Genomic DNA, 20,399 nt, shown 5'->3' on the forward strand with positions numbered 1-20,399 from the left:
AAAAAAATTATATAGACTTTGCACTTACCTGAGGCTTCCTCCAGCCTGCCATAGCCCGCAAGGTCCTCCGGCATTGTCCTGGCTCCTCTCCCGAAGCCCACTGGCGGCTCAGTTATTCTACGACTTCAACCTGAAGTCGTCATGGCTGCTTCCTGTCGTTGACTATACATGTCATCACGCTGGCCGGCATTAGAGTCCTGTCGGCGTAATGACACGTAGCCAGCCGGCGTGATGACGCATATTGTCTGCGGCGGGAAGCAGTCCTGACAACTTCAGGCCGAAGTCGTAGAATAACAGAGCTTCCACTGGAACCGGGAGAAGAACCAGGATGACATCGGAGGACCTCGTGGGCTGGAGGGAGCCCCAGGTAAGTGCAAATTCTGATTCTACAACCTGTTCATGGTCCCTTTAATACAGGGGCCGCTGGGGCTTACCGACATTGCCAACTTCCACAATCAAGTCAGAATTGTTTAATTGAAAAGTTTTAGTAAAATCAGGTTTGCTTTAAAGTGTACCTGAGGTGAGAAGAGTCTAAAGGTATCATACTTATCTAGGGCTTCCTTAACCTTCCTGGCGGCTGATTTTTTTCTGCCAAATAGGTGGAAATCCGTTTTTTTTTTAATTTAATTTTTTTTTTGTTTCATGTAAAAGCTACCAGAGTGGTAGCTACATGAAACACTAGAGGGCGCATGTGTCCCTCTAGTGCGATCGTCACCGGCATCAATAGTAAACAGGGGAACGCATATATAACGCGTTCCCCTGTTTGGCTTCTCCTGTCGCCGTGGCGACGATCGGAATGACGTCATGGACGTCAGACACCTCCGATCCAGCCCATAGCGCTGCCTGGAACTCATTGGTCCAGGCAGCGCAGGGCTCTGGCGGGGGCCCTGTTCTGCCGCTGCGTGCGGACGATCGCCTCAATCAAGCTGTGCGCGCGGCTAGCAAAGTGCTAGCTGCGCGCACAGCACTTTAAATGGGGCAAATCGCCCCACTAGAAGCTGAGATAGCCTCCGCCAGGAAGGTTAAAGGGAACCTAAACTGAGAGGGATATGGGCGTTTCCTTTTAGGCCTCTTTCACAGTGGGACGTTGCGTTTGATGCAACATTAAAGTCGCGCAACGTGCCCCTAATGCAGCACATGTAGGTTATGAAATTGGACATTATTTTGCACTGTGTCTCTTGGTGCTCTGGTTTCCTCGCATACTGATGGAACGAAACCGGCGCATGCGTTACAAAAATAATAAATTACTGAGCATGTGCAACACACAACGCAGCAAATGTTGCTAAACACACAGCATGCAGCACTTTCTAAATATTGCTACACACAACGCAATGTGTGCACTGTGAATGTCGCACAGACTTTGTATTGCTGTGCGTTAGTCTGCGTTATTTTTTAGAACGTGCGACTTTAACGTCCCACTGTGAAAGAGGCCTCAAACAATACCATTTGCTTGTCGGTCCTGCTGATCTCATTGGCTGCAGTGGTGGCTGAATCACACACCTGAAACAAAGCATGCAGCTAATCCAGTCTGACTTCAGTCAGAGCACCTGATCTGCATGCTTGTTCAGGGGATGTGGCTAAAAGTATTAGAGACACGGGATCAGCAGCAGAGTCAGGCAACTGGTATTATTTTAAAAGGAAAAATCCATATCCTTATCAGTTTAGGTTCACTTTAAAGAGGAACTGTCGTGAAAATGTTAAAATTTAAAACACATACACATAAGATGAAGTTCATTTCTTCAAGAGTAAAATAAGCCATAAATTACTTTTCTCCTATGTTGCTGTCACTTACAGTAGGTAGTAGAAATCTGACATTACCAACAGATTTTGGGCTAGTCCATCTTTCCATAGGGATTCTCAGCATGGCCTTAAGGGCTCGTTTCCACTATTGCGGTGCGGAATCGCCTGGATTCCACCGCTGATAAATTAGCATGCGGATGCGATTCCCCATGCGTTTTTTGCCCTGAATTCGCATAGGTGAGGGTATATGCGATTTTAACCATGTCACTGCCTGTGTGAATTTACATCGGTACCTATGCGAATTTGCGGCAAAAAACGCATGGGGAAAACGCATGCGATTTCCCTATTAAATACATTGGATGCGATTCGCATGCATTCCACTCTGGCGAATTCGTTGGCTCTTTTGTGCATTTTTTTCACTGCTCAAAAAACGCACATCACCAACGCAACAGTGGAAACAGGCCCATTCAATTGCATACCATGTGCGAATCCGCATGCGTTGGATGCATGCGGATTCGCGATAGTGGAAACGAGCCCTTATTCTTTATAAAGACATTACCTGAAAAAGATTTATACAAAGATGCTGGCCAGCCTCCCTGCTCACTGCACACTTATTTGGCAGTTGGAGCAACTGCCATTCACTAAGTGCTTTTAAAAATAAAGAAAACCCTGAGAACTCCTCCATGAGAAGATGGGCTATCAGATCAAAATCTGTCGGTAATGTCAGATTTTTACCACTTACTGTAGGTGACCGCAACAAAAAGGAGAAAAGTAATTTATGGCTCATTTTACCCTGGAGGAAATGTACCTTTTACTTGTATATATTTACATTCATTTACATTTTAAGATTTTTGTGAAAAAAGGTCCTTTAAGCCCCCTTAAAGGACTTACGAGGCCAGTTTAAAAAAAAAAAAAAAAAAAAAGTTAGATACCTGCATCCGTTTGTAAGGCACGAAGGACGCCGTCCGCGCCGTTTTGCCGCCGCGCAGTAGCCTTCCGAACCGCCCCCGACCGCACTGCTTCTCAGCCTGCAGAATGATGGCCGCCAGAGCTGGCCGCGGCTGCGCAGTCCGCATAGCCACGAGTGCGTCTGCGCAGCTCTAGGGCCAACCCTCGATCCACGTAACAGGCTGTTTCCTGTAGCGTGGATCGGGGGGTTGGCCTTACAGCTGCGCAGCCGCACTAGCGGGTATGCGGACTGCGCAGCCATCTTTCTGCAGGCTGGAGAGCCCGACCCGGGCAGTGCGGTCGGGGGCGGTTCGGAGGGCTACTGAGCAGGGCTGTGGAGTCGGAGTAATTTTGGGTGCCTGGAGTCGGGAAAAAAAAGCACCAACTCCGACTCCAAATGAATTTAAACTAATTTATATAGAAAATATGATAAAAAGTTCTATTTCTCAGATAATAGTCATCATAAATAATTTATACATACAGTAATAGTTGTGCTTAGTCCACAAAAATGAAATAAACCAATCAAAATTAGTTACTTGTGCTGCTTCAATAAAGCAGTCCCCGTATTTTTAAAGTCAGATATACACATCTGATTGTGACTGTATATATGATGTGTACACAGGAATCTCTTATGGTGGCCATACGATTATCCCGTTTATTCGATCTAAATGATCAAATCGAATGAAAGTTGAAAAGCCAAGCTTACCTCGGGTAATGTCTTTTCCAGTAGTCCGAGTGACAGCACCCCTCCTATGAGACTTGTCTGCCTCCTAAACTTTGGACAGGAAGCTAGAAGATACAAATTTGCATAACAGGCAGGCAGGAGTAGTATATAAAGATGTTACTCACAACAGGTATTCAGTTATAAAAAAAAAAGACACGGACACCATATGCTGCTGAAAACGATTATTTTAATTATGCCCTTTATTAGGGTGGGCCGGAGGGGTGCTGTCACTCGGACTACTGGAAAAGACATTACCCGAGGTAAGCTTGGCTTTCCCAGAACGTCCTCCTGACAGCACCCCTCCTATGAGACGATAAACAAGAACATTATAAGTTAGGGAGGGACTACTGCCTGCAACACCTTTCTTCCGAATGATAGATCAGTATTGGCTAATAAGTTTAGTCTATAATGTTTGACAAACGTATTTTGGCTGGACCAGGTGGCCGCTCTGCAAATCTGCTCTATCGAGGCGCCTGCCCTCTCTGCCCAAGATGTTGATACACTTCTTGTGGAGTGAGCTTTAATTGAGGTCGGTAAAGGTCTCCCCTGAGCCTGATAAGCCGCGGCGATAGTTTGTCTGATCCATCTTGCAATTGATGTCTTAGAGGCTTGCCTCCCCTTGAATTTCCCTGCAAACAGCACCAACAAGGCATCTGATCTTCTCCAAGATACAGTCCTTTCAAGATAATGAAGGATACACCTAACATCCAAACAATGAAGCTTCCTCTCCTTTTCATTAGTTGGTTTATCACAGAATGATGGCAGAAAGATTTCCTGAGATCGATGAAACTTTGAAGCCACCTTAGGAAGGAATGCAAAGTCTGGACGTAGAGTAATCCTATCTTCCGAGATGGTACAATAAGGTGGTTTAATGGATAAGGCCTGAAGTTCGCTGACTCTCCTGGCTGTGGTGATTGCCAGAAGAAAGGCCGTTTTCAACGCCAGAAATTTATCTGGAATCTGATCCAGAGGCTCAAAGGGATGTTCACAAAGACTCTGTAACACCACATTCAAGTCCCAAGGAGGCACCTTCGATATCACCACAGGTCTGAGACGTTTAATTCCTTGAAAAAACTCCTTTTGAGCTAATCTTCTCTCTAAATATACACTCAAAGCTGCTGTCTGAACTTTAGAGTACTGGTACTTAACCCCATCTGAAATCCATCCTGAAGAAATTCCAGAGCTGAGGCGGAAAGATTAGAATCCTTATCCTTCCTTGTACACCATTCACAGTAAATTCTCCATGTCTTCTGATAAAATCTGCCTCGTAACCTTCTTGCGGGATTGTATTAACGTCTCAGAAAGTTCATCCGAAAACCCCTTTGATTTCAGGATTCCCCACTCAATCTCCATGCTGAAAGGTGAAGACGCTTGAAGTCCGGGTGAAGAACTGGGCCCTGCGACAACAAATCTGTTCTGACTGGTAACATTATTGGTTGACACATCGCTAAATTCTGTAACAGAGCAAACCACAGTCTTTTCGGCCAGAAAGGTACTATGAGAATTACTTGTGCTCTGTCCTGCATAATCTTGTGCAGAACCCTTGATATCAGAGGTATTGGAGGAAATGCATACATCAGGTTCAACCGCCACTCTATCGAGAAAGCGTCTATTTCCCACGGATTGTCCTTTGATACAGGGAGCAAAACTTTTGACACTTTGAATTTTGTCTCCTTGCGAATAAGTCTACTGCAGGGGTGCCCCATGCCTGACTGATCTGAAGAAATACTTCTGGATTCAGAGACCATTCGTCTTGTAATATCGCTGACCTGCTGAGATAGTCTGCCACAACATTGCAAGTCCCCTTCAAATGAACTGCTCTGATGGATGTTAAGTTGTTCTCTGCCCAATGCAGAATCCTTGCTGTCTGAGACCACAACCGACGACTTCTTGTTCCTCCCTGATGATTCAGGTAAGCCACTACACTGCTGTTGTCGGACCTGATCAGGACATGACACTGATTGATTTGATCCTTGAAGAATTGAAGGCTTCTCCACACTGCTTCCAGTTCTCTGCTGTTGGAGGATCTTATTGCCATAGCCCTGGACCACTGCCCTTGTGCTGGTAGAGAGTCCATGTGAGCGCCCCACCCCCATGTACTGGCATCCGTCGTTATGATTCTTTGCACTGGAAAAAAACCACATGCGACCTTCCGATAGGTGAGACAGTTCCTGCCACCAGTTTAATGACACTTTCACACTGTATGGGATCAGAATCTTCCTTTCTAGGGCTGAAATGTTCCTGTTCCAGCTCCTTAGTATCCACAACTGCAGGTTCCTGGCATGGAATTGACCCCATTGTACTGCAGGGAAGACTGAGCTTAACAGACCGAGTAATGCCATGGCCTTTCTTATACTGATGGATCTTGATTTCTGAAAAGAAAGAACAGAATTAAGTACTGCCGAAACTTTCCTTTCTGGGAGAAATACTCTTTGTTGGCGGGAGGAAAAAATAAACCCCAGATATTCCATAGATTGGCTGGGTATTAGCGCCGATTTTGACCAGTTAATTAACCAGCCTAAAGACTCTAGACTATCAATGCATATCTTAACCTGATCACTTACAGCCTGTAAAGAATTACCCCAAATCAATAAATCATCTAGGTAAGCAATGATGTTAATGGACCTACACCTCAAGACTGCCAAAACTTCTGCCATCACCTTTGTGAACAGCCAAGGGGATGAAGCTAGCCCAAAAGGTAACACATTAAATTGGAAATGTCTTACCTCTTCTTGTAGGTGAATTGCAAATCTTAGGAATTGCTGGGACTCTAGATGAACTGGTACATGCAGGTAGGCATCTTTGAGGTCCAGAGAAGCTAGAAAACAGTCTTTTTGCAACAGGGTTATTACAGAACTCACATTGTCCATTCGAAACTTCCTGTATTTTACAGCCTTGTTCAACCCCTTTAAATTTAGAATAAATCTGAAGGCTCCCTGAGGCTTTTTTTATCAGAAAAACTGGTGAGTAGAACCCTTGGCCTCTCTGGCAGGATGGTACCTCTCGGATCACTCTTTTTTCCAGAAGGGAAGCCACCTCCTCCTGTAATGCCTTTCTTTGGTCTGGTGATTTTGGCTGTGGAGTTACCACAAACTGCAGGGGTGGGGGATACTCGAATTCTATCTTGTAACCTTCCAACACTATTTTCAAGAGCCATTGACTTGTGAACCGGTGGCACCACGTTTCGTAGTAGTGGGAAAGCCTTCCCCCTACTGGAATACTGGCGTCATTGCTTATTGGGTTGGTTGGACCGGGGAAAAAGCCTTCCCTTTTTGGTTTCTACTTGGAATCCACCTCTTTTTAGGTGGGATCTTTGCCTCAGGTTCCTTGTTGCCACTGCGAGCTGGGCCCCTGTACTGAAAAGCTCTCTTTTTGGTAGGAAAATTTTTCTTATAATCTGAGGTTCTCTCTAGCGTCTGGTCTAGCTTTGAACCAAATAACAGCTCACCTTCACAGGGTAATCCACACAACTTGGAGCGAGACGAATTGTCCCCCTGCCATGTTTTCACCCATATACCTCTCCTTGCCGAGTTGACAAGGGCAGTTGTTCTGGCCGTTAATTTAACCGCATCATCCGCTGCGTCAGTTAAGTAATTAGTAGCATTAAACAAATTCGGAAAGTCCTCTAAAATTTCTTCTCTGGGCACCCCCGAAGCTATCTTAGACTGAGTCTGCGTGAGCCAAGCTTTAAGGGATCGTCCCACTGCCGTGGATGCCACTGCTGGTTTAAATGTTAAAGATGCTGACTCCCATGCTCTACGCAACAGATTGTCCATCTTTTTATCAATGGGGTCTTTCAAATTCCCAAAGTTCTCAAACTGCAAATCGGATTTTCTTGACACCCTTGAAAACGACGGGTCCAGTTTGGGAACCGGACCCCAGAATTTTTGATCCTCCGGACTGAAAGGATAACGACGAGAAAGAGACTTGGGCCAAAATGCCCTCCTTTCAGGGTCATCCCACTCCTTCCCAATCATTGACTTTAGAGAGGAATGGACTGGGATGAAACAATTCTGGGGTTCCGCCAAACTCACGTACATCTGATCCAAGGGGGTCAAAGATTTCCGCTCCACTGTTATTCCCATAGTATTCTGCATTGCCGACAACAAGTCCTTCATTAAGTTTGGTGCAAAAGCAAATTTCTGAGGAACTTCTGGGTTTTCCTCCTCCTCCCCAGAAATCTCCTCCAAAGATGAAATCTCTCCTTCCTCTCCAGATAACTCTGAATCCCCTGATTCATTATCCTTTCTTTTACGTTTAGCTGCTACTTGATGAGGTGAAGCCTCTAACTGACTGTGCCCCTCAATCACCGGGGCTGGTAAGGGAGCAGGCATAGTATCAGTAGCAGAGGCAGAAGTAGAAGGAACTGTAGATTCCGCCATTGCTGAATCCTTAATCTCTTTAATGGCCGAGGCCATCTCAGACCGCATCCATCCCATCAAGTCCTTAAATACCACTAGGGATTCCTCTTTTACCACTTTCTCTCTACAAGACTGGCACACAGTTTCTTCGTAGAGGAAGAATAGAAGCGAGAGTTGCACATAACACATCGTTTCTCAGTTCTACCAGAAGATTGTCCACCTTGACCTTGCTGAGACACAGCCTTATCCTTGTCTTTATCACCCCTTGGGGCTTTAGGCTAAAAAGAAATAAAGACAGACTGTCAGCCTTACAAGGTGGACCTATGATTACAATTCAACTCTCTCAAAGCCTGATAAATTACAGCTCACCAGAGAGGGGATAGCGCCAGACTCCGCAGAAGTCAGAGGAGAAGGGCCTACAGCGTCCTCCATGATCACCGACAGCAATGGTGATCGTGGCTAACATTTCCATATATATACCCCTGTTGATTACCTGCAGCTGAAGTCAATCTTCCACCGCCGCGGCCCCTGCCGCTGTGCCGTCAGCTGACCCGTCATGCGGGACGCATGCGCATGACGTCACTTCCACCCGGAACTTCCGGTTTCGCACTCCTGCCGCCATAAAGCTTCCACATCTCTAGGAGAAGCCTCCTCCACGCTGTGCGCTGGACCAGCTGAGTCCCCTGCTCAGCCTTACTATGCCCGCGCTGCACGCTGCACTCGCCGCCTGACGTAGTAGCACCAGGAGACCTCTCAAAGCGTCCCGTCCGGGACAGGAAAAACAACTGAATACCTGTTGTGAGTAACATCTTTATATACTACTCCTGCCTGCCTGTTATGCAAATTTGTATCTTCTAGCTTCCTGTCCAAAGTTTAGGAGGGAGACAAGTCTCATAGGAGGGGTGCTGTCAGGAGGACGTTCTGGGAAATATATATTTTTTTCCGATGAAGAAATTTGAACGATTATCCCGTTTTTTTCGAGAAAAATCAGATCGGACATGCTGGAAAAATCTTTATATTCGATCTAACGGAATAATCGAACTAAATTATCTAATCGGAAAAAAAATGAAATATTGTACCATGTATGGCCACCTTTATAGATACGAAATAACATCTATGCTGTAAGTATAAAGCCTGATGTGTAGCCGTGTTACTAATAGAGATAGTCAATGAGATGGAAATAATTCTGCGTTGATTCTGATTTATGCAAATGTATGCACTCTCTTTGCTCATGAAATCAAATAATTTGATATGTTTTTAAAATTTGGTTTGGTGACGACGAATTAAATGGTACCTGAGAAGGATGAAAAGAAAAGTTTTATACATACCTGGGGCTTCTTCCAGCCCCCTTCAGGCTAATCAGTCCCTCGCTGTCCACCTCCACCACCTGGATCTTCTGCTATGAGTCCTGGTAATTCAGCCAGTCAGCACAGTCCGGCAGCATGCCACTTCCACAGCCAGGAGCGTTCTGCTCCTGCGCAACAGTGCTGCGCAGGTGTAGTACGCTTTCGGAGGCGGAGTGTGTGCATGCGCACTACGCCAGACTGGCTCAAGTACCTGGACTCATAGCAGAAGATCTAGGTGGCGGAGGAGGACAGCGAGGGACTGATTAGCCTGAAGGGGGCTGGAGGAAGCCCCAGGTATGTATAAAACTTTAATTTCATCTGTCTCAGGTTTACTTGGTAACACAGTAGTACTATACTCTACATATGCACTCCCCACAGAGCTGCAGGGAATCCACTGAGAATGTTGTGCACATTGAACACAGAGGTGTTGTCTATCACCCATAAACCTGGTTCAGATTGTGCATGAAGAATGTGTAATAGAGGAAGTATCTCCTTATTCCCCTTCAGAGTACCTACACATCACTCTTACATGTACCCACAGTTACATTGCCTAGGGCCCGATAGATGTTCTTTGTTCCGGCCTGTACCTTTTACAAGTACTCTTACCAAGAACTAGTTATAGTCTATGACTAAAGGGAATAAATATGGCAGTCTCCATATCCACACTTCAGTTGTCTTTTAAAATTCCTAAGCATTGGCAGTTAAGAGACGAATTTCATGTTACATACTTTTATTCAACAAGATTGTAATATGCAAATTAGAGGAGTCGGAGTCGAGGAGTCGGTGAAATCCTAAACTGAGGAGTCGGAGGATTTTTGTACCGACTCCACAGCCCTGCTACTGAGCGGTGGGGACCCGGCAAAACGGCACTGAGGGCGTGGACGGCGTCCTCTGTGCCTTACAAACGGATGCAGGTATCAAACTTTTTTTTTTTTTCTTAAAACTGGTCTCGTAAGTACATTAACCACTTTGTCCTTGACGTATAAAAAGGTCAAGGAGGACATGCGCGCTCCTGCGTGCACTCCCGGCCGCGGATTCAGTAGCCCAGGAATCAATGAATCCGGCTATGGTGCCTGATCACTGATTCATCTCCCCGCAGAAAAAGCGACAGCTTCTCTCAGAAGCTTCGCTTTTTCTGACTCTATGTCCCTCTAAGCGTACATTGTACGCTTAGAGTGACGTCATGTAAACACTCAAGGTTGCCATCTTGTGGCCAAAGAGTAAAACTACACCTAAAAGTAAAAAAAAAAAAATTACACTACACAAATATTTCCCTAAATAAAAACACTATTTACTTCCCACCCTCCCAAAAATACCCACATAAAATGTTTAATAAAAAAAACAAAAAAAACCAAAATAAATATTTACCTAAGGGTCTAAACTATTTTAAGATCTATGTACAGATGAAATATTTCTATATATTTTTTTTTTATATAAGCTTGTAAATAGTGATGGATGCAAAACGGAAAAAAATGCTCTTTTATTTCCAAATAAAATATTGTCGCCATACATCGCGATAGGGACATAATTTTGACATGTCATTGCTATGCTGATGACACCCAGCTATATTGGTCATTCAAACCTGACGTCACAGACCCTACTCCACAAATAAACGCATGCTTAGCTGAGCTTCAGGAGTGGATGAATAATAATTGGCTAAAACTTAATGCTGACAAAACTGAGGTTCTTGTTATCGAGGGCCAGGGCTCAACAGCAAAGCAGCTCCAGTCTCAACCAACACCGCTAAGGATAGGGAGCTCAGACCTGAACAACTCAGACTGTGTGCGCAGCCTGGGAGTACTGATTGATGGGAAATTAAGCTTCAGGAATCAAATCTCAGCTGTTGTGAAACATTCCTTCTTTCACCTAAGGAATATTGCAAGGATTAAACACCTAATTCCTTCAGAGGATCTTCCAACCCTAGTTCATGCCTTCGTCACATCAAGGTTAGACTACTGCAACGTCCTCTACACAGGCCTGCATAAGAAAGACTTACGCCGCCTGCAATTAGTACAGAATGCCGCCGCAAGGCTGTTAACGAGCCAACCCCGCCATTGCCACATAACACCAACCCTGAGCTCACTCCATTGGCTACCGATAAAATGGAGAATTCTGTTTAAGATTGGCTTACTGACATTCAAATCATTGCACAATCTGGGCCCTGGATACCTGAAGGACTTGTTGCAACTACATCACCCCCCCCACAATCTTAGATCAAAAGGACGTAACACCTTGGTCACCCCCAGAGTCCACCTCAAAACCTTTGGAGACAGAGCCTTTTGTCATGCTGCCCCTACACTTTGGAACTCCCTGCCACACCCAATCAGGACAGCCCCATCCCTGGAAACATTTAAGTCTAAACTGAAAACCTACCTTTTCAGTCTGGCATTCATGAACATCTGACTATCTCCTCTGTAACACAACCCAGCCTGAAACCCTGTATTAATCTGAGACACAGCTATGCGCTTTGACTCCTATGGGAGAAAAGCGCTTTACAAATGTTATTGTAATGTATTATTGTATTAATTTAAACTGTGAAATAACCGTGACAAATGGGCAATTACAATACGTAGGTTTTAATTATGGAGGCATGTATTATTTTAAAACTATTATGGCCGAAAACTGAGAAATGAATTGTTTCCGTTTTTTTTCTTATTCTTACTGTTAAAATGCACTTACAGTAAGGTAGCTCTTAGCAAAAAGTACCCCCCAAAGAAAGCCTAATTGGTGGCGGAAAAAACAAGATATAGATCAGTTCATTGTGCTAAGTAGTGATAAAGTTATAGGCGAATGAATGGGAGGTCAACATTGCTCGGATGCAGAAAGTGAAAACGACAGAGCTTAAGTGGTTAAGGACGCTCATCCCTTGCCATCTCCCCAGGTGGCCCAAGTCATTTGCAATTCAGCCCAAAAGCCTGGCCGAGTCAAACATGCATGGCCCGGCCAGACACGAGCCCACAGATTAAGGAATGTTTTGTGTTTGTGCAGTACAACTGCACAGGCGCAGAACGCTCCCAGGGATAGGAGCGCAACAGAAAAGCGCACCTGGCTGGGTATGCACAAGGAAGCACCAAATAGAGTATGGAACCTGAGACGTTCCCTTTAAGGTTGAGAGACTTCTTGCTTCCTCCAGGACTCTCTTCTAGTTGGTGATCTTACTTTGCTCACTGTATGAGCCGCGACATACTGTACAGTACAGTTGCGCTCATACAAGGAAAATAGCATGGTCATAAGAACATATCAGACAAGCTGTTGGACATGTTCGGAGAAATCCTGCACAGTAAGGGTGGGCACTAAGATGAACTGGAAAGCCTCAGAATTGTTCATACATTTCCTTTTATGTGGGTAAATCCAAAACGTACACGTTCCCATTAAAGTGAACCTTAAGTCATTAAAAAATAAATAAATAATACGAGTTTTACTCACCAGGGGCTTCCCTCAGCCCCCTGCAGCTGATCGGTGCCCTCACCGTGTCTCTCCGATTCTCCCGTCCCCAGCTACTTCCGGTTTCGCTGTCAGGACCTGACAGGCTGGGAACGCAAGTGATTCTTCACGTTCCCAGCCACAATATCGCCCCCTATACTGCTATTGCGGGAAGGCCGCAATAGCAGTATACGGGGCGATATTGTGGCTGGGAACGCGAAGAATCACTTGCGTTCCTAGCCTGTCGGGTCCTGACAGCGAAACCGGAAGTAGCCGCTGCCGGAAGGATCGGAGAGACATGGCGAGGGCACCGATCAGCTGCAGGGGGCTGAGGGAAGCCCCAGGTGAGTAAAACTCATTTTTTTATGACTTAAAGGGAAGGTTCAGGGAGGGTGGGTAAAAAATAAAAATCAATTTCCACTTACCTGGGGCTTCCTCCAGCCCGTGGCAGGCAGGAGGTGCCCTCGCCGCCGCTCCGCAGGCTCCCGGTGGTCGACCCGACCTGGCCAGGCCGGCTGCCAGGTCGGGCTCTTCTGCGCTCCAAGGCCCGGAACTTCTGCGTCCCACGCCGGCGCTCTGACATCATCGGACGTCCTGCGCCTGCGCAGTAGAGCCCGGAGGACGTCCGATGATGTCAGAGCGCCGGCGTGGGACGCAGAAGTTCCGGGCCTTGGAGCACAGAAGAGCCCGACCTGGCAGCCGGTCTGGCCAGGTCGGGTCGGCCACCGGAGACCACCGGGAGCGGCGGCGAGGGCACCTCCTGCCTGCCACGGGCTGGAGGAAGCCCCAGGTAAGTGGAAATTGATTTTTATTTTTTACCCACCCTCCCTGAACCTTTCCTTTAAGCGCCTCTTTAAAGTACAACTGTCCTAAAAAAAAAACAAAAAACACACAATTTCAAGGAAATGCCGGCAGCTATAGTTAATGCATTAATAGATTTTTGCAGGGCTGTGGAGTCAGAGCAATTTTGGGTACCCGAAGTCAGAGATTTCATAAACTGCTGTTTTTTTTGCTGCAGGGTAACAATGCAGCGCATCAAACGCTTGCATGCATAGGTTACAAACACTGCCACACAGCTGCATTAAATGGCTTCTGAAAAACACTCAGAGGCCGGTAAACTGTAGGCATTTCACAAGGGAGGCTGAACTTTTGGGCAGTTCATCCTCCAATGTGAAATACCACAGCAGGTTCACAGGCTCTGCTGTGTGCATTTAAAAGGCATAGCAGATCCATATTTTAGTATGAACCCCTTCATATATCTGCTGTAGTACTGTACAGCTCTGTAAATACCGGTTCACACAATGCTGAAGTGGTAGAGTATAATACAAATATGCTGTACCATTTCAGCAGTTTGTGCCATTCCCACTGCATCAGGCAGCGAATGTAGCTCATTTCCCACTTGGAGCGGATAGACAACAGCACAGTAAAAGGGACAGCTTGGTTACCAGCTTGTGATCACATTTTAAGCCCCCAATAGATACATGTAACTGCTTGAACGCAACCATCTTGAGCGCTACATGTAGTGTTCAAGACAAGTTAACGGGATCTACTGGAGGGGGGGTGGGTCGAGGGAAAAGGAGTTGAACTGACCCGGGGTTTCTAAAGGTTCCCCTCAGGCCTGTGCCTGCGCAGCCACTCACCAATGCTTCAGCCCCGCCTCCGGTTCACTTCTGAAATTTCAGACTTTAAAGTCTGAAAACCACTGCACCTGCGTTGCCGTGTCCTCGCTCCCGCTGAAGTCACCAGGAGCATACGCAGGCACAGACCATACTGGGCCTGCGTAATACACTTCTGGTGACATCAGTGGGAGCGAGGACACGGCAACACAGGCGCAGTGGTTTTTAGACTTTAAAGGGATACTGTAGGAGGGGGTCGGGGAAAATGAGTTGAACTTACCCGGGGCTTCTAATGGTCCCCTGCAGACATCCTGTGCCCATGCAGCCACTCACCGATGCACTGGCCCCGCCTCTGGTTCACTTTTGTAATTTCAGACTTTAAAGTCTGAAAACCACTGCGCCTGCGTTGCTGTGTTCTCACTCCCGCTGATGTCACCAGGAGCGTACTGCGCAGACCATACTGGGCCTGCGCAGTACGCTCCTGGTGACATCAGCGGGAGTGAGGACACGGCAACGCAGGCGCAGTGGTTTTCTGACTTTAAAGTCTGAAATTCCAAAAGTGAACCAAATGGCAGGGCCGGAGCATCAGTGAGTGGCTGTGAGAGCACAGGATGTCTGCGGGGGAACATTAGAAGCCCCGGGTAAGTTCAGCTCATTTTCCCCCGACTTCCCAACAGTATCCCTTTAAAGTCTGAAATTCCAGAAGTGAATCGGAGGCGGGGCATCGGTGAGTGGCTGCGCAGGCAGTGGATGTCCGTGGGGGACCATTAGAAGCCCATGGTAAGTTCAACTAATTTTCCCCCCCGACCCCCTACAGTATTCCTTTAAAGAGAACATGAGGTGGCATATGATAATGCTAATAGGATTCAGAGGCGTGTGCACAATGACATGCCTCTGGGTCATCGTACCGCCGCTGCCAGGCCCCCCCCCCCCCTTAAAGAAAACCTGTACTGAAAATTAAAAGTCAAAATAACCATACACGAGTCATACTTACCTGCTGTGTAGTCTATTCATCAATCTCTTTCTCCTCTCCTGTGTCCTGTTTGTCCACTGTGATTAATGGAATTCTCCGTCCTCCATTTTGAAATTGGCTATTACCCCATAACAGCTTCCTGGTCAGCACACAGTTAAACTGTAATATCACCCACTTGAGCCATAGGGAAACATGGACACATCAGTTCTCCTCTCAGCTGTAACTGACAGCAACTGATATATAACTGACAGCAACTGATATATTTCAGTTCTGACAAAATGTTGTCAGAACTGCAAGGGATCATTGTCAGAAGAAAATGGTGAGCTTCTGAGAGGAACTGATGGCAAGGTAACTATGTAATGTTCATTTGAAGTTACCTCATGTGTTTATTTTAAATAATTGTACTCAGTACAGGTTCTCTTTAAAAGATCACCAGGCTAGTGATAATCTGCTTCCTGGGTCATGGCTTGGGGAGAGGAAGAGGGAGCCTGGAATTCAGGCAAAGATGCTACGAGGCTGACTGACAGCCTCAAATAGATAAAGCCAGCTAGCGACAAGCAGATTGTCACTAGCCTGGCGATCTTTTAATGGGGCGCAGGGGGCTGGCAGCAGTGCAATGATCCAGAGGCATGTCATTGTGCACACAACATGCCTCTGGGTCCTATTAGGTTTATCATATGCCACCTCTGGTTCTCTTTAAAATATCGCCCCCAAGAACATCGAGTTTACCACCTTGCAAAGCTAATGTGAACTAGTCCTATCACAGCCTAGGGCCACTTTGCCAGGAAGCCAATTAACTTACCAGTTTTTATATGGTATTTGAAAGGAAACCTGATGCTATCCCCCTCCACCACCAGGTTGAGAGATTTATTAATATTCAAAACAATACAATTGCCATTTTTTTTTACACTGCATTTACCTGAAATTAAAAAGTTATAATGAAGATAAAGGAAAGTGATAACCCTTGTCAACTCACTATCTAATCATACGGGGGGTTTAACAAATTGATATCACTGCCAGGAATACTGGCATTAACCGCAGAACAGCTTCAGGATTTGTGTCCACATGCTGGGCAGTTAAGCCATAAAGAGCAGCTGCACGACCTGCAACTTATCTGACTGTAGACTGCCTGGAAGACAGCAATGTGCATTTCCTTGTGTACAGCAATAGGTGTGAGGCAGGTTACACGTGTGTGCTATATGCAGGGTACACACATAGAGCATGGAGCTGCATGGCAGCCGCACTCCCGCTCACCGGGCCTCCTTCTCCTCTCCCCCTCCATAGCTGCCTCCCTCCCGCTGTATCTACACATAGTGCTCTTCGCTAAGCTCTCTATTATCCCACCACGTAGCCAAAGGGTCCCTCACCCTCTACCGCCTCCAAAGCTGCTATAGGCCCGATCGTCGTAGGTATCGAAATCCGCCATTGCTGCTCTCTCCTCTTCGCAGCCGAAGTGGCCAAGTAACAAGGACCCCGCAATATAGCACAGGCAAGGGCTGCCCGTGTCAGTGCCTGTCACAAGCAGAGAGTGAGATCAAATTAGAGACAATTACAGTACTGCTCTTGTGATATCCAACTTCCTTCGCTTGCTTTATATGTACTTCTATGGTCGCTAAATAAGATGGGAACTTTAGTGTAACCCCTTTTTTCTCCAAAACAGTAGAACAGAAATTTAGGTTTCTAGTGCAAAACTGTCTTTAGATATTTAAAGATGATTTTCTAAGAGGAGATAGGTAAATTCTCAGGATCGTTCCTGTCTGTGAGAGAATCCTCTGAGTGAGGTAAGATGTACCGTAGCTGCTTTAAAGGCAACCAGAGGAACTGTAGGAAAAATTAACGTAATTCATAAAATGATTATTATTATTATTTTACAATAGTCATTTATAAATGGTTTAGGCAGTGTTTCTAATTTACATTCTCAAATTTATCACAGGTGGCAACATCTTTAGCCTTGTCAGGTGATCTCTGCAGAATGTTTGTTTATTGAGCATTCCGAAGCCAGTAGAAAATATACCTGGTCTCCCAGAATAAACGTTGGGGGGAGGAATTCCGCATAGCTAATCAGCCTAGGCTAAACATCACTGGAAGGGTAGGGCTCGTTTCAATGTACAGCAATATATAGATATAGGAAGTGTTTTGGATGCTGAAACCAGGTAAATTACCGTGGGTATCCTGAATACAATAATTTACTGAATTCTACTATATGTCGCTACAGTGCTTCTTTGAGAGAAGCAATGGTGTTCAGTTCAACTTCTCCTAGCCCTCTGTAGTCCTTCAGAGTCCTCGCTGGCTCCGGTCTGCTGTTGTGCCCCTTTGAAAGCTGTTCACCTGAGCCCTGTTGCAAGCTACTCCGCATGCGTAGCCCTGACCTTGATTACCTCTGCATGCGCAGCTGCAAGTTTTTACAATCTATGCATGTGTACAGACACAAAAGATCAGTATCTGCAAAAGATCTGTTCCTGCCAAAGATCTGTTCCTGCAAATTGCAATGATAGTCTATGAGATTTGCAGATCATCATACACACATGATTTAACTGACATTCATCTGCAGATCAAGCAATCATCCGCAGATCTGAAAAACCATCCTGGTGGATCTGATCTGCAGATGAATGTCAGTTAAATCATGTGTGTATGATGATCTGCAGATCTCATAGACTATCATTGCAATTTGCAGGAATGGATTTTTGGCAGGAACAGATCTTTTGCAGATACTGATCTTTTGTGTCTGTACAGCATCTGTGTGTGCAGCATCTTGCAAAGATTTTTTTCTGATGTGGAGTTCAGCTCCATAGAAAAGACTGTAGAGTATGGCTCTCATACTACATGAAGGGTTGTAAGATTGGTCTGTGATCTTTCATTTTCCAAAGACTATAGTCTGATGTGTGTATGCACCTTTAGGCCGTGGCTGGATATGCACGATATCTGCAGCAGAGCTCAATCCAAAGGCTTACCTTGCCCCCCTCAATATCGCCATTCCAACGCTGTGAACCTATTTGACAAGGGCTTGTTGAATAGTTTGTGTGGCTGCACTCCTTTCTGTGTTCAACTGTGTTCTTCCTTCCATCTCCGCCAGGTCCCCCCTCCAATGCTCCCCTGGCTGTGTCTGTTCATCCAGACCCACAGATCAGTGCAGTGGCAGTGATAACCGGGGTTTTCCTCTTCCATCATCGGGTCTCTCTGCTGCAAGCTTTGTCCTCTGGTCTCTGCCTTCCTCTTGGTCTTCTGCGTGGAGTCAATCGTCGAAGAGAAACTCAGACTTTGAGGAAGGCAGAAGACATCTAGTAGCTGCTGCAGACAGACTCCATTATGGAAGAGGTAAGGCTCGGTCATCACTGCCACTGTGCTGATCTATGGGTCTGGATGAACAGACACAGGCACTCAAGCACGGGAGGGAGGTCCTGTGGAGGAGGAGGAAGAAAGAAGTCCGGGCCCCTTCTCCTCGGGGGATCTGAATGTAGAAACGTGGGACCCTTAAAAGTTTTGCATGGGGGCCCCACGATACATAGTTATGCACTTGCATAGACTAATTTATTTAATACAATTACTGTTTGGAAGCAACCATCCCATACAATTACTCAGTCCTAAGTGAGGGAAGACGAGACCGCAGAGGAGGGGGTGTAGCAATTTGTGGCAAAACAACTCTGCAGCTCAGGGCCCTGAATGTTGGCTCAACAAAGTCCTTTGAATGTATAGGTGCCCAGATCTCAGCTGGTAAAGGCTTCAAAATTTTAGTGGTTTATCGTCCCCCCGGAGATGCTGACCCTTTCCTACAGGAATTCCCAGAACTTCTGGCCATGCTGGCTCTGTCTTATCCGAGATGGATCATCCTTGGTGACTTCAACATCCGGGCTGATAACACTCAATCACAAGATGCAAATGAACTAATAAATCTCATGGGTGGACTAGGCTTCACACAAGTTGTAAAATCAGCTACCCACAGAGGAGGGCATACGCTAGACTTACTGTTCCACCTCGGAATGGACATTAGTAACATAACAGTAACCCCAGTGGTGTGGTCAGACCATCACATAATACAGTTTACTATTGAACATCACCCTATCAAGCAGCTCCCTAAAGAAACAATCAAAACCCGTCCCCTGAGTAAATTAACACCGGAGAGGATAACTGCCAACCTGGATTTTACAAATCTGCTCCACAGTCAAATGGACCCAAACTCTCTAGTAACCCAGTACAACAACACGATATATGAAACACTTGACAGTATTGCCCCATGGCGCACCAAATCAGCAACCAAAAAGCAGAAAGCTAATTGGTTTGACAAAACCATCATGGATCTAAAAAAGAAAGGGCGCAGACTAGAAAGACAGTGGCGTAAATCAGGGACTGGGGAGCACAAATCTAGCCTAGTTCAACACCTCAGACAATACCAACAAGCAATAACCAAGAAAAAATCAGACTTTATCTCGCACAAAATATCTACAGCCAACAACAGAGCTGCTCAACTCTTCCACACAGTGGGATCACTCTGCAATCCTTCCTGCCTAAAAGCCCCAACCACATACTCCAGGGAAAGGTGTGAGGAATTCTCTGCCTTCTTCACAAACAAGGTGTTTACCATCCGTGCCAGCATTACACCAACAACATCAATTGACCACTGGACGTTGCATATGCCTACTACCGTACCACCATGGCAAGTCTTTGACACTCTGAGTGTAGAAGATTTTGGAATTCTCATTCAAAGTCTCCGCCCCACTACCTGCGACCTGGATCCTGGCCCAACTGGATCCTTAATGCAGTGCCCAGCGCTGTTCAGGCCAGCACTTCACAAAATCACTCAGTGCTCCTTGCAAAGTGGACTTTTCCCAGAAGAACTAAAGAAAGCAATCATAAAACCCCTCCTGAAGAAACCATCACTAGATCCTGATTCTGTAACCAACTACAGACCTGTGGCGAACTTACCATTCCTATCAAAAGTTATCGAGAAAGCAGTCGCCAACCAGCTAGAAGCCAGGCTTACAGATAACAACATCTTTGATACTTTTCAGTCAGGATTCAGGAAAAGGCACAGCACTGAAACAGCATTAGTCCGAGTAATGAATGATCTACTTACTGCAAGGGACAAGGGTGATTGCTCAATTCTGATTCTTCTTGACTTGTCAGCAGCATTTGATACTGTGGATCATGAAATACTAATCGAGCGACTGAAGAATTACTGTGGCCTAAGGGGTACTGTTCTTAGCTGGTTTCAGACCTTCCTATCTGGCAGGACACAGCAAGTATGTCTGGGCACACACTACTCTAATCCAG

At 45.9% G+C, this 20,399-nt stretch overlaps 1 protein-coding gene across 1 annotated transcript in view; it reads right to left on the reverse strand.

Annotated features, from left to right (window-relative positions):
- The window catches only part of EIF4H (eukaryotic translation initiation factor 4H), a 70,409-nt gene extending 53,817 nt beyond the window's left edge, over positions 1–16,592 (reverse strand). Inside the window, exon 1 of the mRNA XM_068268497.1 lies at positions 16,499–16,592. Within this exon, the coding sequence (XP_068124598.1) occupies positions 16,499–16,557 (59 nt within the window). The 5' untranslated portion in view covers positions 16,558–16,592. The remainder of the gene's footprint in view (positions 1–16,498) is intronic.
- Between the last annotated feature and the right edge of the window lie 3,807 nt (positions 16,593–20,399).

Source organism: Hyperolius riggenbachi, chromosome 2 (genome assembly GCF_040937935.1).
Source record: "Hyperolius riggenbachi isolate aHypRig1 chromosome 2, aHypRig1.pri, whole genome shotgun sequence".
Taxonomy (NCBI): domain Eukaryota; kingdom Metazoa; phylum Chordata; class Amphibia; order Anura; family Hyperoliidae; genus Hyperolius; species Hyperolius riggenbachi.